Below are 25603 nucleotides of genomic sequence, written 5' to 3'. Positions count from 1 at the left end.
AAAGGTACAGAGGTTAGATAGGTAACAGAGAAATCACTAGGATGCTGGAAGCACTAGAGCCTGGGATGTGAGTGTGGGAAGGACAAAAGAGATCAGACTGAACAAGACTTGGAGGTGATGCCTGGGTGTATGTGTGAGCCTCTTCCAAACTCTTCCAAGGATTCCTAACCTTCTGTATGATATTACTCTGAATTGTTAGGAATTTGTACTAAAGGATACTACGGCAGGTTAAGGTAAGAACGATGTAATCTCAAACACTGTATCATCATGAATATTATGGTATCTAGTAAGTGCTCTCCAAATGCATCAACAGCCACTTCTCATGGGACATTAAAAAACCAAGTGCTGGGCACAATTTAGAAAAGGATGGCAAAGCAATAAAGCACAAGTGATAGGGAACAGGAATGATAGCACAACCAACAAGAAGCACCTAATTGGTGGAGGGGAAACTTGGTGGCAATCTTCGAGGTATGGATTTAAATGGACACTGAAAAAAGTTAGCAGTGAGAATAGAATGGGGCAGAAAAGGGCATGTTCAGAAGATTGACTCAGTAGGCTCTGGCATCCTCTCACCTGAGGAGCTTCAAAAGACTCTAAGGATCTGAGGATAAAGATGCTTTTACAATGGAGAGACAATATCAGTGGACTCAGGAAATGCAGATGAACAGCATTTAGGTTGAAGGTGGTGTGCACATTCTCACAGAAACTGATTTGTGGAGGTGGGCAGGAGGCCACTGGAAATAGGGGCTTGAAGGCAAAAAGAAGAGCAATAATAGAAACAAACAGTACTTAAAGCATACAAGCTTCTGCCCTAAGCCTATCTGCATTAGTTAGGTGGTGATGGTACACCCTTTAATTCCAGCGCACAGAGGCAGAGGCAGGCTGATCTCTATGAATTCATCATAGGGTCATCCTGGTCTATAGAGCAAGTTCTAGGATAGCCAAAGCTACACAGAGAAACCCTGTCTCAAACAAACAAACAAACAAAAAGATTATCTACATTAGCTTTATACTAACAGATGCTTCTTCACAATACTATATTCATCATATTAATGCATATTAAATTTAATACTGTTAAATAATACTACCACATCATACAGTATACTATAAAGCCCTTCTACTTTATCACAGAGGAAATGAAGCCACAATGAGTCTGCTTAAGTAGATCTAGGTGAGACAATGAGTGGGGGAATTCCAGTGCACGACTGAGGTCAGGTTTCAGCCATGATTCAGTACCACCCATCACATATGGGTGCTGTTGGAAATTTGTAGCGTGAAGACTAATAAAACCCTCCCGGATCTTTCCTAGACACATGTGCTGAGTGCTGTGAAGACATCAGATATAGAGACGGATACAGACATGGAAACGAAGAGAGGAAACACAAAGGAAGCGTGGAAGCACCAAGTGAGGCTTCTTATTGAGTCAGAGACATCTACTGTATTCATCAATATGCAGAGAACCACGCTCACACTGGAAGAGAGTTCCGAGATAAGTGGTGAAACAGAAACGCCATTCTGTGAGTGGGAGACGTCATGGAAACAAGAGAGATGGGCTGTTCTCAGGAAACGGAGTGCTAGGAACAAAGGCAGCAGCGATGGCAAAGTCAAGAGCACTGCAGAGCAGAAAGGCATGGGAAGAAAACTAGACAGCAGTTGCAACTCCAACTCCAGCTGCCCAGGAGTCAGATGAGCCCCACACAGCAAGCATGACATTAGTCCAGAGAGCACAGGAAGCCACGTGACAACAGAGGCCCCAGTCAGAAGACAATCTAAAGCCAGTGCAGAGATTGGCAGTGCACCGACTCCCGACTCGGGCGATGCAACTCAGCTTAATGGCAGAGACCCATGGCATTGTACACCATCGTTGGAGTGCTATGCCCAGGAGCCATCTGAAAGTGGGCCTACTATCTGGGGTCAAACCACACCAGGGCTCACAAAACACAGAACAATCATAAATTAGGGTGCCTAGCATACTCTGCCACAGTGTCTGGGTAGGAGACTGACTGTCATGGAGAGGGCAGATCTGTCACAAGCCCACTGAAAAGTTTAAAAAGCTAGGGGTGCCAGCCATGGAGGGCAGAATGGCTGTGTGCTCCACTCTCTGTAGCAAATGTGAGACTAGTCACATGTGGCATGTGGTTTCTTATAGGGCCTAGTCTGAAAGAACTGAGATCGAGAGCACTGAATTACTTGGTTCTTACAGTTCACCACCCACCCCACCCCAGCTCAGAACTCAGTTGTCTGTTAGCCAGCCACACTTGCTGAGGCATTTGGAGACATACCATAGCTTAGACACTTGTCACAACCCCAGCTTCACAAACTAAGGCCTCTAGAGAAATATAAATGGCTGTCCTGAGGGTTGTGGTATATTCAAAATCAAGCCTTGTAGGAAGTGCAAGGCATGGCCTCTGCAAAGCAGACATGCATGTATAATGTACCATTCTGTTCAGTGAGAACTAAGAGAAAGTGCAAACCTCAGCTGAGACCACCACCTGGGAAGAGCCTTCTCTTATCCAAGGTAAAAGGAGACTTCTTTTTAAATGGATTTTTCTCTTCCTTCTTACTATTATCTAATATATACATACATATATACTTTTAAGTTGGATTTTTTTGCACCCTATTTTTCTCTTCTCACTTTTTTTTCCATTTTGACTTTCTTCCTTTTTTCAAAAAAGTGTCTTCCTTTTTTCTTCCCTGCCCTTCTTTAAAATAATCTCATTATTAATTTTACATTCATTAGTTTAAATATATTTATCTTATTTTTAACAATGTGTATATGTGTGCATACATGTGCACATGAGTACAGGTGTGTGTGCAGGCCAGATGGGTTGGATTCCCTGGAGCTGAATTATAGATAGTTGCGAGCTTCCAGATGTGGGTGCTGAGAACTGAACTTGATCCTCTGAAAGGGCAGTGTTTGAATGAGAACGGCTCATCTATCTCAACACTTGGTTCACAGTTGATGGGACTGTTTGGGGAGGATTAGGAGGCGTGAACTTGCTGTGGTAAGTCACTGGGGGCAGACCTGGAGATTTCAAAAGACTAGTGCCCTTTTGAGTTAGCACTCTTTACTTCCTGCTTGTGGATGGAGATGTAAGCTCTCAGCTGCTGCTCCATCACCATTACCATGTCTGATGCTGTGCTCCCAGCCATGAAGATAATAGTTTTTCTTTTCCTTTCTTTCTCTCTTCCTTCCTTCCTTCCTTCTTCCTTCCTTCCTTTCCTCCCTCCCTCCCTCCCTTTCTCCTCCTCCTCCTCCTCCTCCTCCTCCTCCTCCTCCTCCTCCTCCTCCTCCTCTTCTTCTTCTTCTTCTTCTTCTTCTTCTTCTTCTTCTTCTTCTTCTTCTTCTTCTTCTTCATCCAGGATTTCTCTCCGTCTGTCACAATAGCTGTGGCTGTCCTAGAACTTGCTCTTTGACCAGACTGGCTTTTTAACACAGTGATTCCCCTGCCTCTGCATCTTGGGAGGTGATAGATTCTTTTTTTTTCTTGAACCATAAGCCCCAAAGAAACCCTTCCTTCTATAAGTTGCTTTGGTTGGTCATGGTATTTTGTCATAGAAGTAGAAAAGTATCTAAAACACATTCTTAACTGCTGAGCCCTCTCTCCAGTCCCACATTCATTAATTTTTAATGGTTTTGTGTAGCACATATTGTTAGAAGGTCTCATTAATAAAAACAAACCCGAAGACCTGTATTAGGGTCAATGCTGAAAGATCAGAGAAACAGAACAAGCCACAGCCACCTCACCTCTCCAACTTCTCAGCAGATCCTGTTTCCTCAAACTGGAAGGCTCTGTGTCCGCATCCAAATGAATCTCAGCTGAACTGCTGCTAGAAGCCTAAAAGCTCAACTAGGCCTAGTTCCTGGTCCTCAGGTCTTATATACCTTTCTGCTTCCTGCAATCACTTCCTGGGATTAAAGACTCTTGTTACCACGCCTGGCTATTTCCAGTGTGGCTTTGAACTCACAGAGATCAGGATGGATCTCAGCATCCAGAATGCTAGGATTTAAGGTGTGTGTGCCACCATTTTCTGGCCTCTATGTCTATCTAGTGGCTGTTCTGTTCTCTGAACCCAGATAAGTTTATTAAGGTGTGCAGCAGGAATCTTAAAAGTTCTTATTAATAAAATCAAATCTGAGGCCAGTTATTGGGGTGAATGCTGGAAGATCAGAGAAGCAGAACAAGCCACAGCTTCCTCACCTCACCAGTTCCTCAGCTGATTCTGTTTTCTCAGACTGGATGCTTCTGTGTCCTCATCTGAATGGGTTCCAGCTGAACAGTGCTGCTCCAAAGCCTAAAAGCTTAACCAGCCAAACGCTTCTAGTTTCTGGTCTTCACGCCTTATATATCTTTCTCTTCATGCCGTCACTCCCTGGGATTAAAGGCGTAAGTCACCATGCTTGGCTGTATCCTTGAACACATGAATTTCTGCCTCTGGAATGCTAGGATTACAGGCGTGTGCTACCACTGTTTAATATTGTGGCTGTTCTGTCTCTGACCCCAGATAAGTTTATTAGGTGCACAATATTTTGGGGAACACAATACCACCACAAAGGTGCATAATATATTGGGGAACACAACACCACCTCAGTTTTATTTAATATAATTTTATCCTTTCCCGTCATTGGTAGTGTACCTGTTTTAAATGTTTTTCAAACTATATTCCCACATCTTGTTTGTATTTGCACTGTTACGATGGTTTGTTTTCTTCCCTCTGTGAGGTGCAGGGAATCATGTTCTTAGGAGATAGCTGCTCATAAACTCAGTTAAACAGAAGAAATATTCATCCAATAGGTGAGCAAATCTCAAGTAGAAGAAACACAGTAAGACAAGGCAGCATTACTCATGCAAGAATTGGTGCTCTCCCCCTACCATGAGGCTGCTGGGGATCAAACCCAGGTCATCAAGCATGGACACAAGTGCCCCTCATCTTACATGATTCTTCAGTAACTAGACAAACTAATAAAAAAATTTAAAGAAAACATAAACATTCTGCTGAATGAATTAGAAGGTAAGCACAGAATTTGAATGAGCAATTCAAAAGAGGCATACACATTTCAGGAAGGAGGTAAACTGAAATCTCAGAAACAAAAATATCAATGACCTAGATAAAAACTCATTTAAAAGATTCACCGACAAAGAGGAAGGAAGACTATCGGGTGTGAAAATAAGATTGATGGATTATTACATTTAGATAATAATGAAGAAAATTATACAAAACATACATGACATGAAGAATATGATTAAAATACCTATATTGAAAATAACTTATACTGATGAAGGACCAAAGATGCATTCTAGATGTAGAGAAAACAAATTTGATGGACATGAGAATTTCCCGAAATCTTGGGAAAGATAAGGATATCCAGGTACAGGCAGTGCTCAGAACCCCAAACATATATAGCCAGAAAAGCTTTTCCCATGACACTGGGAACTATCAAAGGTATATAATGAAAAAGAATGTTGAAAGCCGTAATAGACACACAAGTCCCTAATAAAGGCACACTCATTAGGATGACATCAGCTTCTGCAGCAAACCCTCTGAAGGATGGGAAGGCGTGGAAGACAGGGTGGGGCGAATGAGAGAGAGAGAGAGCTACTTAGTTTATTATCTGAAGTACAGCCATTTTTAGAAACTGGAAGGGAAATAAAAACCTTTCAATATAACTATAAACAAGAGGAATGGGTGGCAGGTGCACCAGAATTATAAAACATGCACAAAGTAATCCCACAGACAGAAAAAGAAAGAAAAATGTAATTAATGAGCACAGGAGTGACAAAGGCACACCAGGAAAGCAGGTATTCAAGTGACAAACAGGAGCATATCAAACACCATCAATTCAGTGAGTCAGCAAAATGAAGATGAGTTATTAAAGTTATCCGAAGAAAAATAAAGTGAAAGAAAATAGTACATAACTTTCAGTACTAACCTTTAATATACTGTTCTTAACTTTCTGATTGAAAAATGAAGACTGGTCAACTAGATTAAAAACAAGACCCCCATAATTCATGGCCTCTAAGAAATTCAGCTTTGAGTGATATTTAAAACAATTAGAAGTAACTATATTCATACCCAAATAACACACTTCAAGTCAAATTTGTCAGAAGAAGATATAGGTTATGGTTATTACATATTGATAAAGAGAGCAATTCATCCAGAAGATAAGACTTCACACACACAGACACACACACACACACACACAGACACACACACACACACACACACACACACACACACACACACACACATGCAAGTACACATGTATGTACAAAACACTAAATTTCATATAACAAAAACCACAGGGTATAAAGAGACAAAGAGGTCATAATACAAATCCCATGGGTGAGAGTACTATATTCTCATCTATAGATAGGTCACTCAGGCCACAAAAGAAATGAACAATACTGGACTTTTTTAGACCATAGGCCTAATCAACTGAGCCATTTATACAGGATTCTATTTAACAGCATACACATTTTTCATCAACATTTGGATCTTTCTCCAAAACAGACCATATTTTAGGACATAAAACAAGTCTTAGCACGTATAAGAATACTGAAATATCTTATCAGACTATAATAGAGTGAAACCACAAGTCAACAGCAAAAGAAATTATAGAAGTACAAAAACACAGGGATTGAACAATGCATTTTAGAGGGAATAATGGGTCAATGAAAGGAAAATGGAGAAATTCTTGGATTAAGTGAAAATGGAAACACAGGGGCTGAGATATGACTCAGTGGCTAAGAACATATACTGTTCTTCAAGAGGACCCATGTTCAGTTCCCAGTACTCATGTCTGGTAAGTCACCAGAGCATGGGGCATCTGATGCTTCTGGCTCTGTGGTCTCCTACACTTGTGTGCACAAATCCACACACAGACATACATAATTAAAAACAATGAAAAAAAAAAACTTAAAAGTACAAAAATGGAAACCAGAATACCAGAAACCATGAGATACACTAATGCAGGGAAGCTTATAGCTTTGAGTGACTACATTAAAATAATAAATTAACAATGTAACTCAAGGTCTCAGTGAAACAACTAAACACCAAGTTAGCAGATATAAATAAAAATCAGAGAGGCAAACAATACTGACACAAAAGAATAAAATAAAAAACAATGAAACAAAGAGCTGGTTCTTTTAAAGGATAAACCTGATGAATCCTTAGCTAAACTAAGTAAAAGAAAGAGAGAAAAGACTCACATAAATAAATAAACAGTAAAGGGCGGAGGGAGGGAGGGAGGGAGAGAGAGAGAGAGAAAGAGAGAGAGAGAGAGAGAGAGAGAGAGAGAGAGAGAGAGAGAGAGAGAATAGACACTGATAGGTTCATTAAGGAGTGTATTTTAAAAAACAGGTATTTTATGTGTATTATTGTTTTGCCTACATGAGTGCCTAGTACCCAAGGAGGCCAGAAGAGGGCATTATATCCTTGGAATTTGAGTTTTAAGACAGTTGTAGGCTGCCATGTGGGTGCTGGGAATCAAATCTGAGTCCTCTGGAAGAGCGGTCAGTATTCTTAACTACTGAGCCACCTCTCCAGCCAATTATTTAAGAATATTTGAAAACTTAAATTACAGTAAATTGAAAAATATGTAAGATACAGCAAAATTCCTAGACATAACTACCCAAATTGAAGCAAAGGGATATAAATATATTAGCAATAGACACTGAGTTGAAACTGTCATCAAAACAAAACTAAAAACAAAGGCAAGCCCAGGGCTGAATGAATTCACAGCCTAATTCTGGCAGGTGTTTAAAGGGGAACTAAAACCAATACATCTCCAACTATATCTTGAAATAGAAAGGGAAGGAATGCTTATATTAAATATGGACACTTCTCCTCTTCCCAGATGTCTCATTTAGAGTCACTGGAGACTAAGGCATTGTACAATGCATCTTAACAGATCACAGCTAATTTTCTGGCATAATTTTCTAAGAACTGTTGTATAAAATATATTTTCTTTCCTTAATGAATAAACTCACCATTTATCCACTCCTCAGACCCTAGCAGCTGGCCCACTTGGAGACCATGTCAGTTGGCTTAATGGGATTATACTGCTAGCAATCCAGAGTCTGCTTAATGATCAAAGGAATTTATTTGGGGTTAACTCACAAGACAGAATAAAGGAATTGCAGGATCCTGGAAGGGTAAGGCACAGTCTGGTCCAATGCAGTTCTCTGGCTAGCTCTGCCCTGGTCCGTATCAGCATCCCAAACCACGAGGTAGCGAAGAGAGAGAGCATGTAGTGCATCCCAGGTCTTAAGGGTCCCACAGCGGTCATGCCCCAGGGGCACCAGACCTCAAGGTCACAGGCAGGTGTAACAGCTACCTGCTACCTCACTAGAGGCAGTGCTTCAGCGTGTAGCTCAAACAGCCCCCCCACTACATTGGCTCAAACAAAATTTGTTCTCATTGTGACTGAAGAAAGGCGTTTGTTTTTTCTTAAGATAATTTGTAAATACTAAAAGAAGCAATGGATTGTTCAAATGGATGGGCACCAACATATGGATGATGAAATCTAAGAAGGAAGAGACAACCAAAGAAACATAATAAACCTTTATCAGTCCTAAAGAAATGAAAATACAAGTCAGGCGGCGGTGACGCACGCCTTTGATCCCAGCACTCGGGAGGCAGAGGCAGGCAGATGTCTGTGAGTTCGAGGCCAGCCTGGTCTATAAGTGAGTTCCAGGACAGCTAGGGGAGTTACAGAAAGAAACCCTGTCTTGAAAAAGACAGGAAAAAAGGAAATACACAAGTGTCTGATACAGAATTGAAAATCATCACCTTAAAGAAGCTTACTGAGGCCCCATTGCTGGAGACACCACACACTTTGGTTAGAGATCATGAAGAAATAAAGGTTGTAGTGACTAGGAAGCTTCCTCACTGCTGGTGACTGACTTTCATACTGGCAAGTGCTATTCAGGCTGTTGTGAGGGGAAAGGTCATCAACAGATTTACACAGTTGTGAACCCTGAAAACTTCAATAACAACCAGTGTGGCAAGTTATGCCCATGGGTTCAAGAGTGGCAGAAATGTTAGGGGAGTAACCACTCTTTCTTCTTTCCTTTTACAACTTCTTTCTGAGTGGATTTAAGGTTTGTTCCCCAGGAGGAAATGCATGCCTGGTGCTGTAAATCTAGCCAAGAATCCATGGTTGTGGAGTTCATAGGTTCCTGGGGTGAATCTACTACTATTATTTTGTTAAAGGGACATAGTATCCACCTGCCTTCCAAACTTATGTTCCCATGCCCGCAGATTAGTGTAGCTTCTAGGCCACATTAGACAAATTGGGTTTTATTTTTGTCCAGTGATAGGCAGTTAATGAAGAAGTTTATTACTAGTTAAAGTGTATTGAATAAGCAACTGTAGAGTACCCAGGCACAAATGCGACCATCTTGGAGGAGGAGGAGGAGGAGGATAAAGATGCTGTAAAAGCCAGAGACTGGAGAGGACCACAGTGAGAAAAATCTTCTGGATATGATGGGAATACTAAATGCATGTACTCACAGAAGCTGTGGTTGTCTGCACAAGAGCTATTCAAGTTCAATGCAGTCAGCTTTCAAGCTTGGAGTGGGAGGGGCTCATGAGTCCACACCCCTTGGTGAGGACCTACTGACAGTATGTGATTTAGATGACACTAACACATACCAAATGGCCACAGGTAGCATTTGTAATGACTAGGCATGTTCAGAGAGGCATCTAGGGCATAAGAGTCAGTTTTCTTTAAGGGTGTGGCTCCTGGTAGGTCTACTGTGCTCCTTTGGATGGACTCATAACCGTAAGTAGATGGGTAGCACAAATTGGACTTGGTGGTTATTAAAATTTTTAAAAAAAGGACACAAAGTTGTGTGAATGAGGAGTGGATGCTGGATGGACCTGGGAGGAATTATGGGGAGGAATTTGAGGTGAATATGGTCGAAATACAGTGTATGCATCTATAAATTCTGAAATAATCAATAAAGTATATTAACAAAGTAGCTTACTATACTATATGAGAACACAGGAGCTAGGTAAATTAGGAAAACACATAAACAATAAGTTTAATAAGGAGACAGAAATAATAAAAATAATCTCTATGATAGAAGTCTATAAAGGCGGAATTGAAAAAAATTCGACAGCTTTAACAGGAAGGACAAAAAGAAATATAAACCAAACAAATGAGAAAGTCCAAGTCATCTGAAACTAGTATCCAATCAGAGGAGTGAGGAAGAACAGGAGGGAGGAAAGAGCAAAGGAAGTTCAAGGAATTCTTGCTTTGCTTCCTGATTGCAGACATGTGTGATCAGTCTTGTCACCGTTCCTGAACATAATGAAACTGTCAGCCCAGAGAAACCCTTCTTCCCTTGAGTTCTCTTCCTCATGGATATGATCAGAGCAACAAGAAAGGTAATGGGTACAAGGTGGTAGTAGTCTGATTTTTCTTCATGGTTGTTTCCTACTCCAAGACCTTTTACCAGAGAATTTGAAACATACACAAAGAATAAAAAAACACCAAAAGACATCAACTATAATCTCACTACCCAGCATAACCTCTGTCAACATTGGGGTGCCTTTCTTAACAGCATATTTCTGACGTAATGCAAATCCAGACCATATTTCATACTTCACCATTTTTTAAAATTTTATTTTATTTTATTTTTTTCCGTTTTTTGAGACAGGGCATCTCTATAGCTTTGAACCTGTCCTGGAAGTCATTCTGTAGACCAGGCTGGCCTTGAACTGCCTGTGGGAATTAAAGGTGTGTGCCACTATCACCCTTTTAAGGACTCATCTTTTACCCTTCTGCTACTATATTTTAAAATATACTTTGTCATTAAGATTCCCCAAATCATAAATTAATATAGATATCTGACACAATAAAGGTCAAAATGGGTATAATTTGTGTATCTTTGAGAACTGTGAAATACACAAAAAAGCAAAGGGATCTTAGTGCATTGATATTTCTGAAGTACCTTCCAGATAGGCTGTAACAATTTACATGAAACTTGAGTGGCTCACTTCACGTTTTTCAACAGTGTTAACTTAAAATCATCGAAGCTCATTTATTGGAAAAACTGGTATCTGCACTCCTTAAATTATTAATGAAGATTAATTATTTTTGTTTGTTTTTTCAAGACAGGGTTTCTCTGTGTAACAGCTGTGACTGTCCTGGAACTCACCAGGCTGGCCTCGAACTCATAGATATCTACCCGCCTCCGCCTCCTGAGTGCTGAGATTAAAGACATGCACCACCATGCCTGGTGAAGATCGATATTTTTATATTGTCATCTAAACAACATATCCCTTACTTATAAAACTGGTGTTGGCTTTTCTTTGCAGCAGATGAATCCTTTCAGTTATTTTATAAAGTCTGCTCTGAACTTCTTTGGCATAAAGCCTTCAAGGGCCAGATGCAACTGCTAGTATTCATGTGCCACTTAGAGAATATCCATTTTCTTTCTCCACCATTTAAAAGTCAAGTAATAACTGTGCAATCTTTACAGGCTTTATAATGTTTGGGTACATATATACACTGAATTATCAACACAGGATACTTAATTTTCCCATCATCTCTTCTTCCTGGTGACACCATTTTATGTTTATCTCTTCTAGGTGTTTTGAGTTAGATGATTCAATAACCACACATATAATTGTTTTCAGTGTAAAGTCTTTATATATCTCACGTGGCTGGGACCTTGAACCCATTAGCCAATGACTTCTCAATCTCTGGTTCCTGGTATTGTCAGCACCTCTTCCTTAGGAAGCTTTTGATTTCAAATGACACCTATGTTTTGTGGCCATGCCTCTCTGAACATGCCTAGTCATTACAAATGCTACCTGTGGCCATTTGGTATGCGTTAATGTCATCTAAGTCACATACTGGCTAAATGGCAAAGCCATTTATTCTTGATTTTCATGAATACAATGAAATGCTATTGCCTTCATCAAAGGTATTCCAAACACAGAGGAGAAAATTTTTGGAGTGAAGTTCTGATACTACCCTGCCAGCTTTGTCTGTGTTTAAGGCTGGGTCTCCAGCCCTAGGGATGTCACTAGAATAAACAAGCTAAATTCAAAGACTGAGGATACTCAGATCTGATTCGGAAGTAAAACAAGGAGCATGAATGTGATATAATAAGAGATTCCCGAAAAGAAGAATTGTTTTTCAAGGGAAAACACTTGCAAAACTCTTCACATAAGCAATCAAACAAACCAATCCCCACATTGTTGATATAGTGTTTATTTTTTTGTTTGAAGTTTTTCTTAAAACTGAAACAACTTTGCTGTGTGTGTGTGTGTGTGTGTGTGTGTGTGTGTGTGTGTGTGTGTGGTGTGTATGTGTACACATGCATGTATTTACTTATTTTGTATTGACAGTGATTGAATCCTTGGCCTTGTACATGCCAGGTAGTCACTCTGCCACCACGTGACACCCCAATCCACATTTATTTTTTAAACTACAATTTCACACTTATGTATTTAGAAATATAAGAGATATGTCTAAAAATTCTCAAAGCTTATTTCTTAATTTTACTTGCAAAGATGAAAAAAATGATACATTACCTTTGAAACTAGCAGTGCAATGATTTCTTTCACAGTGTTGTCAATCAAATCATCTATTTTTGAATGGTACTGTTGCTAGGTTTTAAAAGACAAAATGCATTAGTGGATACAGACATGACTTCTTTGTTGTAAGTCGCGACTGCTCTAAAGCTACTAGTTATGGCATATCAAATTTACTTAAAATGATCATTTTGTACGTTAAAAGAACAAAGCTCTGACAACGATCCATCCAGTCAACACTTTCCACATTGCGGTTGGAAAATTTTCCCATGTGCACTGTTGAGTTAAGCAGCTAATGGGGTTATTACGGGGGTTGAATTGAGTTTTTATCCTTATTCAGGCGGAGGAATGTGAAGGGTACTTTTTGTCTTCTCCTCTGTAATGAAGGTGGCCCTGTATTTTTCTAAAGAGTTGGTTTAGCCAGAGAAGCAAGGAGACTCAAAAAAGATTTAATTAATACAGCATTTCATGTGTGACAACTCTCATTCAAAAGTTATTTTAAATGTGCCCTAGAAATAAAATGCACTCCCGATTGTTCTCCCTAAAAGGACTTTTTGTCAGCCCAGGAGCAGCAGCGTATACAATTCTTACGACATGCTCAAGCAAGGGCAAAATTAAAATTTCATCAACAAAAGGGACTAGATGGTAACAAATTAATCGGCCATAAAAGGTACAATGAAACAACACTACTCCCCATAGCTTTATTACTGCTTCCTCATGAACAAGATGTCTTTAAATAAATACAAAAAAGATGTATTTAAAATAAACCTGAAAGACTCCTGCTTTTGCTTTCTTTAGAGAGATTACTAGAAGATTCCTTTATTAAGTTCGCAGAAGCTTGGGCTTCCATGGCATCTATTTAAACAGTAGTTCATTCTTTGGAAGCATTTATCTGACAGCAGATTGTCCCCAATGGCCACTTCACAGAAAATGCGACTTGTAAAGACTAACCCTATCCGGATGATCCGAGGCTTCTAGGAACAGGAGCATAATGCACAGACTGAAAGTCCTCGTGGCAGGATAAACATTAGACCAACTTCACAGCTGCTAGCTGAATGGTTCCCTAAGTTCTATGTATTTGAAAGCTATTTTTTTCTTTCTTCGGAAAACATGTCTCAAAGTTTCCACACAGAACAAAACATCAACTCAGGCTTGCTTTGGAATACAAGGGAGTGATCCCCATACCCTCAAGGGCTCTAAGAGTTAAGAGTGGTCATCATCTACTTGTGTAAATAATGAAGCATAATGCTGAAGGTTCTAAGTTATTCTCTTTCTCTCTTTGTTTCCTCTCTCTGTCGTCTCTGTCTCTGTCTGAGTATTGACACTGGTCTCAAATGAACCACATGGACATGACCACTGAGCTTTCTGGGTATGGACTGCTTGTCTGGTTCACTTAAAGCCATGCTGACTCCCATAGCTTTGTTCCCCAGAGGACAAAGAGAACGGGCATTGGGCCTAATGGGTGAATTTACACTGCAGGAGAGTTGCAATGTTCAAAGTTGGCATAGGGAATGAGACAACAAAGAAAAACAAAGTTCAGCTAAACAAGCTGACTGGTAGGTAGTTGAGACTGAGATTCACTTAAACAGTTGGTGCTCTGGGCCATGAGCATGCTTCAGGGCCAATGCAATAGTTTTAGCACTCCGACTACGCGATTTGTAGGGTGAGACCCAACAGACACCCTTGCAAAACGGCTTCCCAGCTCCAGCCAAAAGCTGCACAAGTAACTGGGTGGTGAAAAAGCTTATGCAAATGAGTTCTGCCTCTCCCCTTTCATACCCCTGCTCTGGACCTGTGTCTGTGCAGCACAAAGGAATGAAACAGCAGTCATGGCCCCACTGTGGGGTGGAACTGGAAAGAGATACAGGAGATGGACATGCAGCACCATATATCCCACTAAAATGGAAAGCAGTAACAGGTGTTACTGAGGCATGCAGACTCTCAAAGGTCTTCTTAAACATGCCTTGGCCTCAATGCTCTAATTGCCATATATTTCATATTTCAACTCTTTAAATATTTTAAAAAACTCTTTAAATATTTTAAAAAATATTTTATTTCATTTATTCTTCTTATGTGTATGGGTGTTTTGCTTACATTTATGTCTGTGCATTACTTTTATGCTTAGTGCTGCAGGAAGCCAGTAGAGGGCATGCATTTCCTGGGTCTGGAGTTATAGATGGTGTGAACCAACATATGGGTGCTAAGAACTGAACTCAGATCCTTTAGAAATACAGCCACTGCTTTTAACCACTGAGACATCTCTCCAGTTTCCATATTTTGACTCTTACAGAACAAAATATCCTCAGAATGCTATTACATATAAGATAGTAGAGGTCTACATGTTAAATTTTTGCATTGGATTAATCCTGGCAATTCTTAAAATCAGTGGTGAGCTACTCAAGAAGCCGTTTATACTCCTATTGAAAGGCTCAGAAAGTCAATGCAGTCAAGACATTCTGATAGTGTCAACTCTTGGGTGTACTTTCTTTGATCCCTGATCTAGACATAGAGAGAGAGAGAAAAGAAAAAAGGAGAGATAGATAGAAACAGATGTATAAGAATGAGTGAAGTTAAATTGAAAAACAAAAGGATCAAAATGTATATATCTTTAATGTATTACTCCAGAGGCCAACAAATATGGGGGTGGGTCACTTAGATTAACACAATATGGGAGTCTGCTACTGTAAATTCATCCCATCAGCCAGGATGTAGTGTGAACATCCATACTTTATGTATTCATTATGCAAAGAAGCAAACCATATGTATGTGTTATATGGGTATGCCAAGATAGCTAAAAGAAAGCCAGTCAGTTACTCAATAGACTTCATAGCTTTCAAAGATTAAAAAGTAACACTCTAAATCACAACATAGCAACAAACAGAATTTTTCTGCAGAGCTATTTTATTGCTTAAGCTAAAACTGATACATTGTTTTTCACTTCAATGAACAGATAACATTGTTGACAAAAATTTTGAAAGTTTTTGTTCTCCACTATAAAAACTTCTATAAATGGTGTGTGTGTGTGTGTGTCTGTCTGTCTGTCTGCACCATGTGTGTACAGGTGTGTATACACATGCATGTATGGGTTAGAAGACAACCTTGAGCCATTCTTTAGGAGTTTTCCACCTTGTTTGTTGATATAGGGTCTATCATTGGTCTGAGGATCTCCAATTGACTAGATATGCTAGCCAACAAGTCCCCGGGGCTCTTCTGTTTCTGCCTTTCTGATCTCAGAGTGCAATTCTGCACCCCAGGCATCTGCAGGTGCCTTCAGGGGACTGAATTCAGGTCCTTATGCTCTCATAGCAAGCACTTTGCTTTTTAAGCCATCTCCTTAGCTCTAAATCTCTACAAATTCTTTTAAAAACATTGACACTTACTTATTTTAAAATATTCTTTTTAGGCTATTTCTTATTGGACTGCTAGTCCAAGAACACAGTGTTGGCAGAGTGTAGTTCAATTGCAAGCTGATTTTTTCCCCCACATCTGCCCTCAAAAGCAAACAGGTTATATCTTTCTCCTTCTGAGAATGAACCTCAATTTACATTTGGACAATCATTTAGAAATTCTTTTTTTTTTTTTTTTTTTTTTTTTTAATGTGGAGCTGAGGATCGAACCCAGGGCCTTGCGCTTGCTAGGCAAGCGCTCTACCACTGAGCTAAATCCCCAACCTCATTTAGAAATTCTTGCTTCAGAGCCCAGGCATATTTAAAATCCTGGCATAGCGACACTCAGGTGGATATCATCATTTCACTGGACTGTTCACATGCAAATATATTAGAAATGGAGATTAACCAAATACAGTGCAGCCTAGAATTTGGCCCTTCTTTTGGGTTGCATTTTATTTAGGATTGGTTCAATTGTTCTGGGAATGGGAACATTCCCCTTTAATTGATAACTAATCCTGTAGAAGCAGGACCCCTGGCTCACCTGAGCTACTCATTAATTTGTTCATATTCTCACATCTTCGTTCACAGTCAATGGGACCAGGGTGGAGTGGTTGAGGGCAGATGAATGTCTACAGCATAGGCAGTCATCTGCTTTTCTTCAGTAATGGATAATAAGGATTCCAAACAATGTGGTGCTTTATGATCTCAACATCTGTCCTGAGGGACTGGCCTAAGTCTGCTGACTCATTATAAACATCTGTCACATGAGTAGACCATTCACTCACTAATCACTTCATTAAACCCTATTCTGGGCCTTGGAGAGCACCTTTACATCATCATGTGGCACATAAGAAAATAGATTTGCAATCTGGGGACAAAAGCAGGTCTTTGGTGTGGTCAGGAGTGGAGGGAATTTTTTATTTCATCAACAAAAATATATTAATAACAAATTACCAGGGAGTTCAGTGAATTCACTTCATTTCTGCTAGGTTTAACTATGTCGTATATGCTTTACATGGTTCTGAATTGTCCATTGATCTAGTTTTGTGAGCAACTTCGTTTCTTTCTGAAACAACAATTTCAAAACCTGGCAGAGAGGTGGGGGAAAGGAGAGAGGTGGGAGAGAGGGAGAGCCAGACACAGAGAGAGAGAGGGAGGCTGACAGAGGGAGGCACCGAACAATTATGTAAGTGTATTTATTGGAGATTAAAAGCAACATATATGATCCTTTTCTTTTGCACTTGTTTACCACTTTTCAGGGTTGCTAATAGGTTTCACACCTGCACATTTTGAACTACATTAATTGTGTGAAAGTTGTAGGGAACTAATTGTCTCTGGTGAGAATGTACAGGTGCAGACATAATGAATAGTAGCAGATTACTCTTCAACATGACTCACTTCTTAATGTAAAGAATCATTTGGCCATGTGACTGTCATTTGTGTGTGCAGTGGCTGGTTCTCTTTTTAAATACTAGAATGAATTGTTTCTTACAGGGGAAGAATTTTAAACCACTGGCAATAAATCAGCCTGTTAATTTACTCAACACATATTTACCAAGTGCCTAGTACGTTGTCAAGTACTGTGCATATACTAAAAGAAGAACTAGTATACTCACACTATTAGTGGGAAAATGATTCCATAATCTAGATGAGAAATGAATGTGCTTATGAAGCCACTTAAGATAATATTCTCAGACAGTCAAAAGTTTACATCTGGGTATTGAAAACATGAAGAGGTGATTAGGGGCCATTGGCATCCAAGCCAGCTGCTTACTCATTTGGATAATTAGAGATAATAAATCATGTTGTATGTGATCAGACAATGATAATTACTGAACATTCTGTAACACTGGCAGATACATTGCTTACATATATATTTGTATGACTGGAATATATTTGGAATATATTTTTCTCCCTAAATTGCATATAGTAAAATATGAGGACATATACATGAATATAAATGAAGTCAAAATAGCTAATATCTATATCTGGGTTAAATAAGAATTAAGCTCACATAGTAGGTCTTCTTAGCTCCCTTTGTAGTTAGCCAATTCCTGGTAATGTTGCTAGCTAAGTAAGGTCATGCTACTTGGCTTTCAGGTTTCAGGAGAGTGACTTGTAAGAATGAATATGGCCATAGAAGAAAAAATATTGAATAATGACAACCACAGAGTACAACCTTATCAGCCATGTCTGCATGAAAATTTGAGGTCCCGCACCTTTAAAAGTCAGGTAATACACTCTAGGGCAAATCTGTTATGGGTGAGGGTGGGTCTCATGATGCAGACTGCTTCCTCCCTACTAGTGGATGCTAGTACCAGGTTATTGGGGGGCTGTATCTCACTGAAATCCACATTTGTATTCTTCAGTATGAAGTGACCTTGCCTGTGGGTATAGCCTCCTGATACCAATACTTAGGAGTTACCCTGACACAGGCTTCACTGTCACCTAAAGCTCCAACTCTATATTCTGCAGGAAGTATAAACTGTATCTACACACTTGAAACTATTAAGTCACCCTGCCTCTATGTTTATTTAGACTTTCCTTTAAAGGACGGTGAATTCATTTGGCTTTAAATAATTTTATCTTTTAAAAGTATAAAAGTAGTTCTTAGACTCTGTAGCCTGAAAGAAAAAGTTTCTGTTTGACACCTTTTAAAGTACAGTATTTACATGGTGTTAACTTTGTAGATACATACACTGATGCCTAAAAACAAAACAAAAAACAAAAAACCCTTGAAAATAGAAAAGATGAAAGCAAAAAGCACATAATTCTAAGTCGGGTGGTGGTGGCACACGCCTTTAATCCCAGCACTTGGAAGGCAGAGCCAGGAGGATCTCTGTGAATTCGAGGCCAGCCTGGTCTACAGAATGAGATCCAGGACAGGCACCAAAACACCACAGAGAAACCCTGTCTCGAAAAAAAAAAAATGTACATAATTCTTAAATGAAGATGTGCTTTTTCAAAAACAAACAACATCCACCTACCCCCCATGAACATAGAAAAATCCAAACCAAAACAAGACACTTACCCATTGACTCCTAAACTGGATCATGTGATGAAGGAAAAATAAAATAATGATGAGGGAGAACATGGGGAAGAACAAAGAAATGATGAAAAAAGTAATGACAACAGAAAACGACACAAAATGTCAATATAAACACATAAATCTCCAAAATACAGATCCATTTTCACCCAATCACCACTTTCAACAAAACCGAATTATGAGATATGATGATGTTGCAGTTTTGAGTTTAATTAAACAAACAAAAATTAAGAGTGAAATAATGAAATTTGTATTCATGAGAACTAATGCTTTTATTAAATTTTAAATTGCATTTTAATTTGTTTTGTATGCATGTTGGTGGGGTGGAGGTGGGTGCCTGGGCATTGTGTAAAGGTCAAAGGACAACCTGTAGCTTTCCCAGTTCCACTACTGGGTCCCAAGGATTAAGCTGAGGTCACTGGGTTTGATGGCAAGTTTGGAGACCTTTACCCACAAAGCGGTCTCACTCAGCCCAGTAGTAACTATTGTCTACTTGATCCTTAAAAAAGGAAACTTTTGTATAAATAAAGTTTTTCATATGCTATAATTTTTGTGACTTGCTTTTATGGATGCAAACTCTGAGTCTTCTAAATTTGCATAAACAAAGTAGGCAGGGTTTTAGCTTTCTCATTTGCTTGTAACAATCACAGCTTATGTAAATAGTCAACACCAAAACGGTATCTGGGAAATTAAAGACCACTTGGGAAGTTTTAGCAGGCTTAGATACAAAAGGAAGGGCTGTCCAGAGCAGAGGGTCTTCCCTGCTGCACTGCTGTTCCCTAGGACTTACCTCCTGTCCTCCATCCAGGGCACACAGCTTGGTGCTTTGCTTTTTAGCATCAACTAATACATTAAACATGGTGCACACGGAAACTGGGATGCGCAAGTCAGTTGTTTTGTTTGCCTTTTGCATCTTGAGTTCAAATGCAGTTCTTGTTCTAGTTATTAAAACACGAATTGGAGTAAGAAATCATGACAATACGTTTCACCCATTTGGAAGTGTGAAATTAATACTACAAGATAATAATATAAGACATGCAGATACAGATTAAGTAGTATGATGGAGCTAGGGAGTGGGGGTTGGGCCAGGTAGGATGTTCTATGCACGTGTCTCAAATAAAGGTTAGATTCAAATGTTTCTATAGAGGAACACAGTTTAAGTGTTCTTCACCAGGTGGTATTTATGCAGCCACTCAAGACAATGCAGACACCCAAATGAAGCCTGTGGTGATATCTAATATACTATATTTAATGGAAAAATCATCATTTTACTTATTGCGTAAGTTCATATCCAAGTAGAAACACTACATGTTCTTTTTGCACTTAAGCAGAAGACTTCCTGTGTGTTAGATCAGAACCAAACAAAACAAAAACGTACCAGCTTGGTCATAAACCACAGAAAACCACAATTCTCTAAAGTAATTTCAATTGTCTCTTAATTCAGGTAAAAACTTGTAAAACAGGGCATTTAGATTGGTCTTTGTTTAAGACCCTACCACTACCATAATCTGACCTACAGATTTGAGACTTGAGAAACTCATAGCTGAGTTTCAAAAATTAAATAATCCAAATCACAATCTTGCCATAGGAGGCATTCACATTATTCTAAGAACTAGACTTTCTGGCTCAATGTGTTTAGGGGTACACAGTTGTTCCAATTAATATTTGAGTGTTACTCAGGTGTACTCCCCCCCAAACTCAAAGACACATATATAAATACATCATAAGTAGAGGCACTGGAGACATTGGACTTATTAGCATACAGTGATGACTCTGTAAGAACTGTTTAACAATGGAAGTACATTTGCAGGACTCTGAAGTCTTTAATTTATTTCTGGTTAGGTGGCGAGGAATGCACGGTGGTATACCGTCTGATGTAGCTAGCAAATTCCAGAAAGCAGTGAGTAACCTTGGAATGAGGATGGTGCTAACTGTATTTTGAGCTTATCAGGCCACAGACACCATACATAAGGTATAAGAACTCAATAGACCATTTCCATATGTCTCAGGAGATGCTACTTTGAGAATACAAAGCACAGTACTCCCAGAGCGATATGTGTGTTAGATGTGATTAATATGGTGTAGGTGCTACTGATTAGAGAAATGGGTGGGAGACCCGAAAACAGTCATCAGATTGAGTTCATTAATGACATGAGTTCTCAGAATTAAGGTCCGGAGAATGTCATGTCCAGTACATTTTGAAACAGTGGTTCATATTCAGTTCTTCCCTGTGATAAGTAATTGGTACATGGTAAAAAGTGGCATTATGGGTGCTGGCATCCCAAGCAGCAACTTGAAACACATCTATCTACCTTTTGACACAGGCCTCTATCATATCACTGGCCATAAGTTTAAGTCTTTGCTCTAAATGGTGGGCAAATTCTTGTTCTGGCCAATGTAGGTCATAGACAAACATTTGCAGTGCGTCAAGTTTCCAAAACAGATCTTCAGATGTTGTTGAGCCATTGCTAGAAGAAAACAGGAAAAATGAAGAGTATCATGAACTTCCAGTGTTAACAACAACATGGACCACCCATCCATTGATTTTCCTTTCTGCGCTATTGCCATCAGTGAAGAATATACCACATCCAATATCTCATGATCCAGTGTTCTCTTTGGTTAGCCTTCTAAGTCTTCCTTTCATCTTCTTAATGAGGTCAGGTAAAAAGAGTATAAAAGAAGTAAATGCAGTAGTGAGTTTTTGCAAAGAGGACTAGGATGGGTACAGAAAACTAAAGATAGGAAAGCAAGTTGTGCATAGAAAGACAAATATCTTAAGCATTCTTTACCAATTTCCAAGATAATGATGAATACATAAAATTATTTTATCTTACAGATTTGAAAAAGTGTTTTGTGCAAGAAAATTTATATGCTCACACCTTGCTGTTTTCCATGCATCTATGCCTTGGTTGTCACTGTGGCTTCTATCTACAAGAGTGGATCACACAGGAAAGAATAGGCTAGGTGGGAAAGCAAATCTTTACTTCCAGTTTGAACTGCTCTGTGCTGCTTCTAGCTCATCATTAAAACCTAACATTACGGAAACGGTCTAACACAGAAATAGTATTTGAGGTGCTCTGAAGTTGCAGCAAAATCATGCATTTCCAGTCTTCATGCATGACTTAGCCAGCATTCATTACGGTGAGAAAATTAATCTAGGAAACGGTATTTTCACACCATGTATGAAGGTAATCATCAGCAGAGTTCATATGTTATTTGAGCGAATGATACCATTACTACTTTCCACGAACCAAGTATCCAGCTAATAGGATGACAGATGTTTGAAAGTGAAATAGTCCTACATTAGAAAATATTGAGACTCAACTGTAAAATCAGAACAAAGCAGAAGTGAAAAGAAAAATGGAGCAATGTCTGATTTATTTGTTCTCAATGTTCTCACAATTGCTCCACATATATTACCCTAAATTTGTATTTTTACTTTGCAAAACAAAATAAAAGAAATAAAACCCATTTATTATAAGGACACACTGGAAAATTTAAAACAAATTATGTTAAACAACCACAATGTTGAGCTAAATATATCTTAATTGGCGAGTTTTAGAAAAATCACCCTTGCCCTGGCTAATTAAAAGCTTGGTTTCTGCCCTGCACCCTGGCCTTAGTGTCTCAGCTCTATCTCCAATTTAAGTTGCTATCCCTATCCATTCTGCCAGGAATTTCTCAGGATCTCCTGGCCTAGCCAAGTTGTCTTCAGAGTTAAGTTCTCAAGGGACCAATCATGACAAAACTGAATAGCACACACAGACTTTTACTGACTGACTGTCTCTGCACCTTAGTGTGTGCTGGATGCAGCATCAATAAAGACCTGACAAGGCTGTGCTGACACTCTTGTGAGAAATGTGTAATACAACACCCTCTTTACATGGATCACATGTACAAGAAAGACATGAGAAGAATGAAAGGCATTCTCCCCACATACATCCACAGGGTTCAGTGAGAAGATCTGTGTTCTAATTGGATGTACTTGGCAAGAGGCAAACCTGCTTTATAAAATTTGGAAGAATGTAACTTTAGAAATGTGCACGCTTTGGCAATACACCACCAACAAAATTATCATCAAAACAAAACAAAACAAAAAAACTCATAGTCAAGACAATTCTATTAAGATTTTTATGCAAAATGTGAGTTATACTTTATAAAGACGTGAATGCTATTCTTCTGCTTAATGCTATGCTAAAATTAGAGGCAATAAATGTGTCTAATTGGGAATTTAATTGGTCAAATAACTGTTTGTTATAATTAAATAGATGAAAAAAATATAAATAGGTTTTCTCTGGATTTGGTACAGATAACCTGCAATTTATTCAGAGACTTTTCATTTAAAATTATTTCTAATCAGTGACCTAGTCCTAAAAATATTACTTACAGATTAAAGAACTCAAATGTGAATAATGGATGCTGATATAATTTCCTAAGTCAGTAGAAATGCATCTTAATGGCATTCATCTGTATGACAAATGACAATCATCTGTTGTACTACACCTTCCCAAATGATGATTCTATCTACAGAAAGAAAGAGGAGAGGACTCATTTGGATCTTTCTTTAAAAAAATTAGGAGTCTTCTTCTTTTCTGGGAAAACACCAATATGGAAGATGACTCTGGTGTAGCTGGACCTGGGGGCCCAGGATTATGAGGATGCAGCAGCTTCTGTGGAGGATTCTTCAATTGTCTTAAGGGGCCCTGGTCATAGTCGAGGCTGCCAGGATCATGAAGGTAAAGATGAAGACAAGGAGTAGATTCCCATCACCAAGGTGGGCTGCCTGATTGACTTTTTCCTGGGCTCATCCTTAAAATATGACATTCTAAGGATCATGCCAGTGCAGAAGCAGGTTGGCCAGTAAGCCAGGTTCAAGGATTTTGTCTGTATCAGGGACTACAATGGTCATGTTGGTTTTGGTGTTGAGTGCTCCAAGGAAGTAGCCCCTGTCATCCAAGGGGCCGTCATCTTAGCTAAGCCTTCCACCATCCCTTTATGGAGAGGATACTTGGGAAAGAAGATTGGCAAGCCCCATACTGTTCCATGCAAGGTGACAGGCCACTGTGGGTCTGTGTTGTATGGTTCATTCCTGTCCCAAGAGGCACTGGCATCGCCTTTGCTCCTTTGCCCAAGAAGCTACTGATGATAGATGGCCAGTACTGCTACACATCAGACAGAGTGGCTGCAATGCCACTCTGGGCAACTTTGCCAAAGCCACTTTTTTGTTTGTTGTTTGTGGTGTTGGGATCAAATCTAGGGCCTCCATTATCAGCTTGCTCTCTTACTGACCTTAATCTAGTTGCTCAATGTACTTTTTCACTGGACTAGTAGTCAAATCTTTAATTTTAACACAAAATGGAAATGTTTCTGGTTCCTTCGTGTTTTATAACAAAACATCAAAAACTGAATCAAACAGTAGGAAGATGAATACAAATGGAGACCATTATGCTAGGTGAAGTATGCCAGGCTCAGAAAGACCAGTGTCACATGGTGTTGCCCATACTCTGAATTTAGACTTAAAAAAAAAAAAAACCTGAAAGCAGAAGGGGAAACTATTTGGGAACAGGACCACTGGGAGAGAAAGGGACAGGAAGGGTAGGGGAAGATGAATCAGAGTAAAGTATATGATACATGTGTGAGAGACTTTCATAATGAAACCCACCATCTTGTACAATAAACATACACCAATTTAAAATGCAAATGGCAATAACATCATAACATCATGAATGATCATGGTCACTATGACAAAAAGAATCTGATAATCTTGGTAAATATCATGGTGATCAACTTGTTAAACACATTTTTTTATTCACCTATGACAATGAAGCTATCCTTACCCACTTGCCATGATCCCTGTCTTCAGATTTACCTCACTTTGTAAAGGGTCCCAGAAACAACAACAACAACAACAAAAGGGCTCAGGTTTCACACAAATCTCCAAGCTAACAGAATAGCAATAAGAAACTAAATTATACAGGATAATGTCCACAACACTGTCCTAGTACAATGTAGATGGAGAAGGAGGAAGAAGATAAGTAAAATTATACACCAGTATACATGAAAATCATAGATATAGAAAAGTTGCTTCTACTGTAGGGTAATTCTGAGCATACACAGAAACCACTCTATATATTCCAATGACACTAAGCATCTAGGTCTAAGGAAAAGGTTGACAAGCAAGACTGTATCCCAGTCATGTTGCCGGTCCAATAATGATGTGTAACTTGGGAGAATGCTCCCAAGCTTCTTCACCAGTTACTGCTCCCTTTCTTGGTCTCTTTCTGTTTGTTTTCTTGATTGTACATACACGAGACAGAATAGATTTGATGGTGGGGGTGGGTGGGTACAGAGAAGGCTAGTTAAGTTTTTGAGCAGTCTTTTCTGTTGAAACACAATAAAAAGTGAAGGGAGAGAATGGTGTTGAGGTCCAATGAGTATGGGTTTGAATTTTTGCCTGTCACTTAAAGTTTGCCATTCATTCACTCACTATTTTTTCCTTTTCTTAATTTCCTTGTAAATGACATTTCTTTAACTGTGAAACAGAGATAGCAACACTTACCTTACAGAGCTGCTATAAGGATAAAATGAGATAAAGAACTTGGCACTGAACCTAGAA

At 39.2% G+C, this 25603-nt stretch overlaps 1 protein-coding gene across 12 annotated transcripts in view; it reads right to left on the bottom strand.

Moving 5' to 3' along the window:
• The window catches only part of Cadps2 (calcium dependent secretion activator 2), a 542247-nt gene that overhangs the window by 45773 nt on the left and 470871 nt on the right, over positions 1–25603 (bottom strand). For 7 of the 12 annotated variants that reach the window (XM_036180974.1, XM_036180979.1, XM_036180976.1 and 4 more), the window contains 3 exons: positions 21300–21455; positions 19778–19925; positions 12553–12627 (listed from right to left, as the gene is read on the bottom strand). In XM_036180974.1, coding sequence (XP_036036867.1) covers positions 12553–12627; positions 19778–19925; positions 21300–21455 — 379 coding nt within the window. Of the gene's footprint in view, positions 1–12552; positions 12628–18972; positions 18988–19777; positions 19926–21299; positions 21456–25603 lie in introns of all 12 variants that reach the window. The other 5 variants (XM_036180978.1, XM_036180981.1, XM_036180972.1 and 2 more) reach the window with 1 other exon arrangement.

Source organism: Onychomys torridus, chromosome 3 (assembly GCF_903995425.1).
Source record: "Onychomys torridus chromosome 3, mOncTor1.1, whole genome shotgun sequence".
Lineage (NCBI taxonomy): Eukaryota > Metazoa > Chordata > Mammalia > Rodentia > Cricetidae > Onychomys > Onychomys torridus.
Note: the sequence above shows the minus strand (reverse complement) of the source record. Positions and strands in the feature narration are given on the sequence as shown.